General features: G+C 46.1%; 1 protein-coding gene across 1 annotated transcript; it reads right to left on the reverse strand.

The window, feature by feature from the left end:
* Positions 1 to 289: 289 nt before the first annotated feature.
* On the reverse strand, positions 290 to 10,544 carry LOC116406662 (cathepsin S-like). Its single transcript, XM_031891187.1, has 7 exons — positions 10,415 to 10,544; positions 10,119 to 10,265; positions 8,318 to 8,440; positions 1,941 to 2,153; positions 1,686 to 1,851; positions 1,196 to 1,301; positions 290 to 389 (listed from the first exon to the last, which is right to left on the reverse strand). Exons 2-7 carry the CDS (start codon positions 10,248 to 10,250, stop codon positions 290 to 292), a joined length of 840 nt encoding a protein of 279 aa, XP_031747047.1. The 5' UTR covers positions 10,251 to 10,265; positions 10,415 to 10,544.
* Between the last annotated feature and the right edge of the window lie 576 nt (positions 10,545 to 11,120).

Consider the following 11,120-nt stretch of genomic DNA (forward strand, 5'->3'; position numbering starts at 1 on the left):
AGACGGCATGGGAGGCAATGTCACAGTTGTTGCCACGATTTCGAGCCATTTTAATGTATCCCTTGTCCCCATAGCTTACTCCCCAGCTGGAAGAAAGTCAAAAGGATTCTCATTTCTTCAAAGGAAACATAAATGATTTCAGTAGCATCTTGCAGAAGAATGATAGTGAGGCTTAGGAGCACAAAAGAACATTATAGAAAGACAGAGTATTCTGGCATAAAAGAATTAGCAGAAATATTTGCTTGCAGATAAAATCCCATTGGCCCATCTCATCTGACAGGCCCAGGCCTCACACAGTTGGATAGACGGCATGGGAGGCAATGTCACAGTTGTTGCCACGATTTCGAGCCATTTTAATGTATCCCTTGTCCCCATAGCTTACTCCCCAGCTGGAAGAAAGTCAAAAGGATTCTCATTTCTTCAAAGGAAACATAAATGATTTCAGTAGCATCTTGCAGAAGAATGATAGTGAGGCTTAGGAGCTAGAGAGCGCTATATATATATATACACATAGAGAGAAATTAGCAAGCAGTGGCTCGTCAGTTAGACCAGAGTTCCAGATCAGTTGCCCTCCCATTGTACTTGCCTTAGAGGCTTCCATAACCCTCCTTTTTGTCTATTTTGGCAGATTTAGCAGAGTTATCCTACAGGAAGAACAGCCAAGCTCCCACGTGGTTGTAGCACCCCCACGCCCATCCCTTGGTGATGGTGATCTTATGCCTTTAACAATGGGTGTTGGTATGGGCGATATTGCCTGTGCTTTTATCTTTTTGTCTCTCTCTTATAAGAGGAGGATTAAGCCTGTGACTAAGACCAATGCCCAGGTCAGGAGACACTTTTCCCAAGAAATGCTACCATGTAGGGAGGTGCCAGGTAAATGTGTAGGACGGCCGTATGGGGCTGACGTGGTATGGTGGCTTGGCAACTTTATGTTTGTAACTAAAAAACTATATTTGAAAGCATATGTAGTTGCATAGATACTAAATTACTAGTGAAACAGGGGACCAGGGATATGCAATCAATCCCCCTCTCTTGACCAGATTAGTCGCATGTCCATTGTGCTTGCCTGTATTTTACTTAACCTTTGAGTGCTCCCCCAAGCTACCCGCTTATATAAAATGCCATCTAACCATAGAACCCGTTTCTTAATGCACCCCTGAAACTCCACATGCCTTTAGGTTCCCATATAGCTTACCTGTTCTTAACCAGCCAATAGTCCTTGCCATTTTCTGTACCGTATCCAACCACAAGCACAGCATGGTCTACATTGCCGGGGAAGCAGTCTGAATTGTAATAGACACCTGTCAAAGGGAAAAGGCTGGAAATGACTAATGTTGTGCTTGGTATCAAACTAGCACTGTATAAAGAAATGATGAACCCTCGGTAACACTAACATGAACCACTTTACATAGAATGGCTGCCTGAAGTAGGGCAATTAGATTGTTTGTTCCACTAAGAAAGGAATTGATAGGAATGATTTAATTGTAATGCAAATATATCTGCCCCAATACACCAGCAGAATAGGGGACTGACAATTTATAGAGGCCCTAATAAATACTATCAATTGCAAGGCTTTTGACTGTTTACTGGTACTGGGAGTTGTAAATAACAATGTTGAAATTCTAAAGGGTGGGCAATCCTATTATACAGAGGCAACGCAGTATTACACAGGCTCTGGTACCCACCTGACTTGAACAGATGGAATTTTTTACTGCAAGCGCTAATGGCAACAGACACGGGTCCAATTGTTCCCACAGTATTCATAAGAATATTTTCATTGCCCTTTTCCAGATCGTGGATTGCCTTTACTACTCCAATATTGCCTGGCTGCTTCTTTCTGCATGGTCCTTTCTGGCAGGGAACAAAAGAAAATAACAGACTTTAACAGTTGTAGCTTAGTGAGATTGCTATTCAGTATCTTCCCACAGAATAGTTATTACCTTTCCTGTATATGGGTAAGCGGATTCCTCCATAACGCCATATTTCTTCATGTATGTAAAGGCCAAACCGATGCCTCCCCCGTTACAGCCATTGTTGTTGGAACAATCCACCAGTTCCTGGGGGCTGAATGAGACCAGTCTGCCCTTTTTCTTTTTCCATTGGCATTCCAGGGCCCCCACGGCACTAAAAGCATAGCAAGATCCGCATGTTCCCTGTTAGGGTTAATAATAGAGTTGAAAGGTTGCTACTACTGATAAAGTATGGCAGATAACATAATAGGGTTGATTCACTAAAGGTCGATAAGCGTTATCGCATGCTTTTTTGCATTAAAATTGATGTGAAAAAAATGCGCAATTTGCATGCGTTAAAGGAGAAGGAAAGGCTAAGTCACTTGGGGGTGCCAAAATGTTAGGCACCCCCAAGTGACTTAGATCGCTTACCTTGTACCCTGGGCTGGTGCCCCTGTTAGGAGAAAACAGCACCAGCCCGGGGCACCTGTAGGAAGCGCTTCCTCCTTCCTTTTTCTTCTGCCGGCGAAATCCGTGGGCTGGCGCATGCGCAGTAGAGTGAAAAGCCGACTTTCTTGTTTAAGTTCCACTATTCACTCTACTGCGCATGCGCGCGCAAGTGAATAGGAAGTAGGAAGCGCTGCAGCTACCCCGGGCTGGTGCTGTTCTCTCCATACAGGGGCACCAGCCCAGGGTACAAGGTAAGCGATCTAAGTCACTTGGGGGTGCCTAATATTTTGGCACCCCCAAGTGACTTAGCCTTTCCTTCTACTTTAAGTCACATATCACGTGTGTAAAATAGCGCACATTTTAACACAATGCGTTAATTAGCGAATTGAAATACTATTAATGCATGATTCACAAATATATATGAAGCGTTAAACGCGCTAAATATCACATTAGTCTGTGCAAAAATGAACACCTACTTGGGGCAGGCGGTAATTATAGAAAAGTACAGTTAATGAGCTTTTGGCAACACAATATGGACTTTGCAGTGGGATTTATTCAAGTCTGTGTTGGCCCCAGAGTGATGCAGCCGCCAGTTTGCAGGGAAATGGGCATTTTCAGAACAGTAGTTTTACGAACGTAATGGTGTGTATGGCCAACATGGCGTGTGTTTTTTCGCACAAGGCGACAATTTGTGCGCGCTGCGTTAATTAGCGCTCGTTGGGTCAATTACCACACGGAAATGGTCTTCGCGCGTTAAATAACACAAACAGCATTGCGTCTTAATGTTGACGCGAGTCCTTTTAGTGAATTGTGCGTTGTCACAAAAAATAAGACGCAATAAAATTTTTAACGCATGCTATAAATAGCGCTCGTTTTAACGCACTTTAGTGACTCAACCCTAATATCTCTTATTGGAGGCAAAACAAGTCTATTGGGTTTATTAATTATTTAAATGATTTTTAGCAGACTTAAATTGTGGAGATCCAAATTACGGAAAGATCCCTTATCCGAAAAACCCCAGGTCCCGAGCATTCTGGATAACAGGTCCCGTACTTGTATACACATACCTGATTTTTCACAGGGGTGACACAGCCTTTGGTTCTCCAGTCTATTGATGCCGGAGGCTGAGCCTCTAGTATCTCTTTCGGTACGTGGGACATGTTGGCCAATGAATCCCCTGAGCCGGTGTAACCTGTCATTGTTGCAGCCACCTCCTCACCTGTCTGGCACATAATAACAATACAGCTAGGTTACACAGGGATACACACATCTGTAATATATACTTTACCTGCTTATATTATACATGTGATATTTTATATTGTTATAGTTTTCTTATATTTTAAATGTGCTACATAATGATTGCTTATTTTTAATCAAATATTATTTTATATACAATTTAGAACATACCATTATGCATGTAAATAAATCTGTTCAGTACCATTGTGTTTATTGCATACATTCCCCCATATATAATAAAAAGCACTAAGTTTTTCAAGGAGCACTAACCCATAGCAAGATTGTACCTGCTGATTGGTTGCTATGGGTTAATGTCTTAGAGCCCTTTTACTACATGACCCCTATTATGCCTTAACAGTCAAATTTTTGTGAAATTCAGCTTATGTTAATGGCCATATGTCTGGCTGCTGTGACTGCTTACCTTTGTGTAAGCTTTAAATGGTATCAGTACTGAGATTAACTGACCCCCTGCACTGTTCGCACCTCAAATTCAGGCTGTTATCCAATTTATTATTCATACCTGCAATGCCCTGTATTGGTCACACCCTTTAGTCCCTGCATTGTTTACAATTCAGGCTCAGACTGTAAGTGCCCACATTGTTCACCTGTTCACACCTCAGACAGAATGTTGGAGTAGAGTGCTGGCATTGTGTCACTGTATGTACTGTGTGTGCCTACTGTGCCTGCCCTATGCTGCCCGTGTGTGCCATACTCTGCCTTCCCTATGCTGCCTGTGTGTGCCATACTCTGCCTGCCCTATGCTGCCTGTGTGTGCCAAACTCTGCCTGCCCTATGCTGCCTGTGTGTGCCATACTCTGCCTACCCTATGCTGCCTGTGTGTGCCATACTCTGGCTGCCCTATGCTGCCTGTGTGTTCCATACTCTGCCTGCCCTATGCTGCCTGTGTGTGCCATACTCTGCCTTCCCTATGCTGCCTGTGTGTGCCATACTATGCCTGCCCTATCCTGCCTGTGTGTGCCATACTCTGCCTGCCCTACCCTGCCTGTGTGTGCCATACTCTGCCTGCCCTACCCTGCCTGTGTGTGCCATACTCTGCCTGCCCTACCCTGCCTGTGTGTGCCATACTCTGCCTGCCCTGTGCTGCCTGTGTGTGCCATACTCTGCCTGCCCTACCCTGCCTGTGTGTGTCATACTCTGCCTGCCCTATGCTGCCTGTGTGTGCCATACTCTGCCTGCCCTATGCTTCCTGCGTGTACCATACTCTGCCTGCCCTATGCTGCCTGTGTGTGCCATACTCTGCCTGCCCTATGCTGCCTGTGTTTGCCATACTCTGCCTGCCCTATGCTGCCTGTGTGTGCCATACTCTGCCTGCCCTATGCTGCCTGTGTGTGCCATACTCTGCTTGATCTATGCTGCCTGTGTGTGCCACACTCTGCCTGCCCTATGCTGCCTGTGTATGCCATACTCTGCCTGCCCTATGCTGCCTGTGTGTGCCATACTCTGCCTGCCCTATGCTGCCTGTGTGTGCCATACTCTGCTTGATCTATGCTGCCTGTGTGTTCCATACTCTGCCTGCCCTATACTGCCTGTGTGTGCCATACTCTGCCTGCCCTATGCTGCCTGTGTGTGCCATACTCTGCCTGCCCTATCCTGCCTGTGTGTGCCATACTCTGCCTGCCCTACCCTGCCTGTGTGTGCCATACTCTGCCTGCCCTACCCTGCCTGTGTGTGCCATACTCTGCCTGCCCTACCCTGCCTGTGTGTGCCATACTCTGCCTGCCCTACCCTGCCTGTGTGTGCCATACTCTGCCTGCCCTATCCTGCCTGTGTGTGCCATACTCTGCCTGCCCTATGCTTCCTGTGTGTACCATACTCTGCCTGCCCTATGCTGCCTGTGTGTGCATACTCTGCCTGCCCTATGCTGCCTGTGTTTGCCATACTCTGCCTGCCCTATGCTGCCTGTGTGTGCCATACTCTGCCTGCCCTATGCTGCCTGTGTGTGCCATACTCTGCTTGATCTATGCTGCCTGTGTGTGCCACACTCTGCCTGCCCTATGCTGCCTGTGTGTGCCATACTCTGCCTGCCCTATGCTGCCTGTGTGTGCCATACTCTGCTTGATCTATGCTGCCTGTGTGTGCCACACTCTGCCTGCCCTATGCTGCCTGTGTGTGCCATACTCTGCCTGCCCTATGCTGCCTGTGTGTGCCATACTCTGCCTGCCCTATGCTGCCTGTGTGTGCCATACTCTGCCTGCCCTATCCTGCCTGTGTGTGCCATACTCTGCCTGCCCTATGCTGCCTGTGTGTGCCATACTCTGCCTGCCCTACCCTGCCTGTGTGTGCCATACTCTGCCTGCCCTACCCTGCCTGTGTGTGCCATACTCTGCCTGCCCTACCCTGCCTGTGTGTGCCATACTCTGCCTGCCCTATGCTGCCTGTGTGTGCCATACTCTGCCTGCCCTACCCTGCCTGTGTGTGCCATACTCTGCCTGCCCTATCCTGCCTGTGTGTGCCATACTCTGCCTGCCCTACCCTGCCTGTGTGTGCCATACTCTGCCTGCCCTACCCTGCCTGTGTGTGCCATACTCTGCCTGCCCTATGCTGCCTGTGTGTGCCATACTCTGCCTGCCCTACCCTGCCTGTGTGTGCCATACTCTGCCTGCCCTATGCTGCCTGTGTGTGCCATACTCTGCCTGCCCTATGCTTCCTGTTTGTACCATACTCTGCCTGCCCTATGCTGCCTGTGTGTGCCATACTCTGCCTGCCCTATGCTGCCTGTGTTTGCCATACTCTGCCTGCCCTATGCTGCCTGTGTGTGCCATACTCTGCCTGCCCTATGCTGCCTGTGTGTGCCATACTCTGCTTGATCTATGCTGCCTGTGTGTGCCACACTCTGCCTGCCCTATGCTGCCTGTGTGTGCCATACTCTGCCTGCCCTATGCTGCCTGTGTGTGCCATACTCTGCCTGCCCTATGCTGCCTATGTGTGCCATACTCTGCCTGCCCTATGCTGCCTGTGTGTGCCATAAAGAGAAAGAAAGTTTGCCAGCGCTTAGTTTGCCTTTAAAAATTTAGTACCACACTTTGGCCAAAATATGTAAGCTCACGTGCCACGTCAAGGCCCCTCATTGTACGTGAGTCCTACACTGTCTAATGACTTTGAGTCTGTGATGCAATTAAGTCCCCCAGCAAACAATGTGACTGAGTAGTAAGACCTATTGCACCTACCTTTAGCTCAAAGGCTCTAGTGGAAAAGCAGGGAGCTTTTAAGCCCCAGCTCATTAGCACACACATGGAAGTGATTCATTGGTTTAAAGGCTACATAGCAGCTAGAAGCAAAATTTGGCTACAATTTGTACACAAAACACAGAAAGAAATCGCCAGCGCTCGGTCTAACCCACAATCTGGAGTTGACCAGCTGCTAGAAACACTATTGTGCCAGTGCTCGGTCTAACCCACATTCTGGAGTTGACCAGCTGCTAGAAACGATAAAAAGCCATTATTTATACACAAAGAGAAAGAAAGTTTGCAGCGCTTAGTTTGCATTTAAAAATAATTTTTACAAAAAATTAGGTGTTAGTACCACACTGTGTGTGCCATACTCTGCTTGATCTATGCTGCCTGTGTGTGTCATACTCTGCTTGATCTATGCTGCCTGTGTGTGTCATACTCTGCTTGATCTATGCTGCCTGTGTGTGCCATACTCTGCTTGATCTATGCTGCCTGTGTGTGTCATACTCTGCTTGATCTATGCTGCCTGTGTGTGTCATACTCTGCTTGATCTATGCTGCCTGTGTGTATCATACTCTGCCTACCCTGTGTGCTGGGGGTTGCTGTGCTATCCACAGGGGAGGAGGAGGCATATGGATTTAAGGGTGTGTCTTAATATGACATAATAAACATCTTTCACATATAAAGGGTGATATCCCTGCAGTGAGCACCAACCATTTGGGTTTTTGCTGCGCTACCACCATTAATGTGGGTATGGTCTTGAAAGCTCTTGTGATAACATGGGTGTGGTTTAAAGTGGGTGTGGTTTGAAGTTGGTTTGGTTTAAAAAAAGGGAAGTGGCCAAAACTGGCTTCCTCCATTATGTAGGCCACAAAAATGCCAGTCCTCAGTACGACAGATGTTGGACAGCACTGCATTAAGTGACTAATTATTAGGGATGCACCGAATCCCGGATTTGATTCGGGATTCGGCTGAATCCTGGCGTTTTTTTAGGGGTTTTGATCGGATCTGTGGTCCCGGCCGATCCGAATCCAGATCCTAATTACCATAAATTAGCATAGGCTAATTGTAATTCAGAAAGGGTTAAATGGGCAGTGAAAACATTTTTTTTAACCTAATCAGCATATGCTAATTAGGATTCGGATTCAGTTCGGGATTCGACCGAATCCTCCTGGGTGGGTTTGGGGGTTCAGCCGAACCCAAAAAAGTGGGTTTGGTGCATCCCTACTAATCATTTGTTTTGTGGCTAATAGATGTGCCTCAGCATAAACTCTACAAGGCTTCTCTCTTCTAGGCCTGTTTTATTTCAGTCTCCCCAAGCTCTCGGGTTATTAGATGCACTGTGCATTATCCCAAGCACAGGTTGGTTTTATCCCACTCACCCAGCCTCCGATTATTGTAGATACAGACATAGATTTACCAATAGGCCACAAATATCAGTCATGTTTATGTTACTGTGCTGCTGGGAATTTTTACACCAAGGAAACTTACCATATCTCCCAGATGGTTCATCCCAACCTCATAAGTGTGGAGTCCCAAGGAATATTCCAAGTTATGGACTGTGATAAATTTCAGTGTCTCCTCCCAGATGGTCCGTCTGGCACGTTCCTCTTCCTGGGAATTGTAATAGGCTGTTATCATTATATACTGCATACGTAACATACTGGGTTATGGGAATGGTAAGTTGTGCAACGTTTGCTCTAGGGTAAGTTGCCAACCAGTTATCACATTTTTACCAGCAGCCAGTAAATACTACCCACTGACAGGTTGCTACAGGTTACCAAAACCAGTGCAAAGTTTGCACCTCCTATTGTGTTACCCCCAAGTAGCATCATCTTGTAGAGACTAATCATACATTCGTCTTATGTTCTAACTGAGAAATTCCACTCTGGGATATCCTAATATATTCAGGCATAATGAATAAACTTAATAACAAAACATACACTCACATACAGACCCATACTGACCCATCTATCCACTCACATACAGACCCACACTGACCTATCTATCCACTCACATACAGACCCACACTGACCTATCTATCCACTCACATACAGACCCACACTGACCTATCTATCCACTCACATACAGACCCATACTGACCTATCTATCCACTCACATACAGACCCACACTGACCTATCTATCCACTCACATACAGACCCATACTGACCTATCTATCCACTCACATACAGACCCATACTGACCTATCCATCCACTCACATACAGACCCATACTGACCTATCTATCCACTCACATACAGACCCATACTGACCTATCTATCCACTCACATACAGACCCATACTGACCTATCTATCCACTCACATACAGACCCACACTGACCTATCTATACACTCACATACAGACCCATACTGACCTATCAATCCACTCACATACAGACCCATACTGACCTATCTATCCACTCACATACAGACCCACACTGACCTATCTATCCACTCACATACAGACCCACACTGACCCATCTATCCACTCACATACAGACCCACACTGACCTATCTATCCACTCACATACAGACCCACACTGACCTATCTATCCACTCACATACAGACCCATACTGACCTATCTATCCACTCACATACAGACCCATACTGACCTATCTATCCACTCACATACAGACCCACACTGACCTATCTATCCACTCACATACAGACCCATACTGACCTATCTATCCACTCACATACAGACCCACACTGACCTATCTATCCACTCACATACAGACCCACACTGACCTATCTATCCACTCACATACAGACCCACACTGACCTATCTATCCACTCACATACAGACCCACACTGACCTATCTATCCACTCACATACAGACCCACACTGACCTATCTATCCACTCACATACAGACCCACACTGACCTATCTATCCACTCACATACAGACCCACACTGACCTATCTATCCACTCACATACAGACCCACACTGACCTATCTATCCACTCACATACAGACCCACACTGACCTATCTATCCACTCACATACAGACCCACACTGACCTATCTATCCACTCACATACAGACCCACACTGACCTATCTATCCACTCACATACAGACCCATACTGACCCATAAACCATATGTACCAATATCAATACTAACTGTAGATATTAGTATCACAATAGCCTTGGATATTCTGCTCGTTCAAGAACTCAGCCAGGCCCCTCTTATAGGCATTAACAGAATCTGCCATTACAACATCACTAGGAAGGGCATTCCCCAACCTCACTGCCCTCACCATGAGAACCCCCAATGCTGCTTCAAGTCCTTACCGCATCCTTATAGCTCTTCTGGTGAGTTTTAACCCACAGCTGCCAGTGAGTGTCCAGGGTGGGATCAGGGGCCGAGTGAGCCGGGATCAGTAGGGAAAGCAGAGCCACAAGGCAGATGCTGGATGGTCCCATGGTCTCCCTGATGCACTAAATACAGAAAGGAAATACTAAGCCAGAAAATACAGTAGTTATTCATTAAAAACACAAATAAAAGCCTATGTAAGAGTGAGTGTGCATGAGAATTCTATAGAATAAGATGAGGAGCATAAGCTGAGGAGAGAAAAGAGCCGCTCTACCTGCACAGTGAGAGGAAGATCCTGGGGAGCAGGAGAACTTTCCAACAGCCCATTGTGCAGCCAACCTGCAGCTTTATACTGGTTTGTGTGGGGGGGTGGGGTCTTGCGTTCCCCTCAAACAGGAACCTGTGGTTGTAGCAGCAAATATCTGTACAAAAGTCTTAACAAACGTGAGAAACTAGAACTGTGGCCACTAATAACATTTTTGGTTAGAAAATTTTAAATAAATACACTCGTACATGTAGTCCTCTTGTCACTTGTTACTCCCTATAGCAGAAGAGGTCATTACACCAAATGTGTATAGAGACCTTTCTTATACTTATTACATGTCTAACGCATCTCCTTTCTGGATAAATGACCTGTCAGTTATAAAAGAATGTGCCGGCATGGGGTTTTCTGGATAAGAGATCTTTCTGTAAGTTGGATCTCCATACCTTTAATCTACTAAAAAATCACTCGAGTATAAGCCAATCCGAATATAAGCTGAGGTACCTAATTTTACCTAAGAAAACTGGAAAAACTTATTGACTCGAGTATAAGCCTAGGGTGGGAAATGCAGCCGCTACTGCCCAGTTTCAAAAATCCAATAAATAACAGATAAATAAATAATAGATAACTTTAGAGAAAGAAAAATGCTACACCAGTAGACAAAAGCAAGTTTGGGAAGGATAACGAAGCTGCCATACTAATTATCAACCATACTAAT

Source organism: Xenopus tropicalis, chromosome 8, assembly GCF_000004195.4.
Source record: "Xenopus tropicalis strain Nigerian chromosome 8, UCB_Xtro_10.0, whole genome shotgun sequence".
Lineage (NCBI taxonomy): Eukaryota > Metazoa > Chordata > Amphibia > Anura > Pipidae > Xenopus > Xenopus tropicalis.

Coding starts and splice junctions, on each gene's coding strand:
- LOC116406662 (XM_031891187.1), bottom strand. CDS start 10,250: ATGGGACCATCCAGCATCTGCCTTGTGGCTCTGCTTTCCCTACTGATC. Junction 8,441..10,118: donor AGAAGAGCTATAAGGATGCG/GTAAGGACTTGA, acceptor TACAATTCCCAG/GAAGAGGAACGTGCCAGACG. Junction 2,154..8,317: donor TGAACCATCTGGGAGATATG/GTAAGTTTCCTT, acceptor TAACCCTAACAG/GGAACATGCGGATCTTGCTA.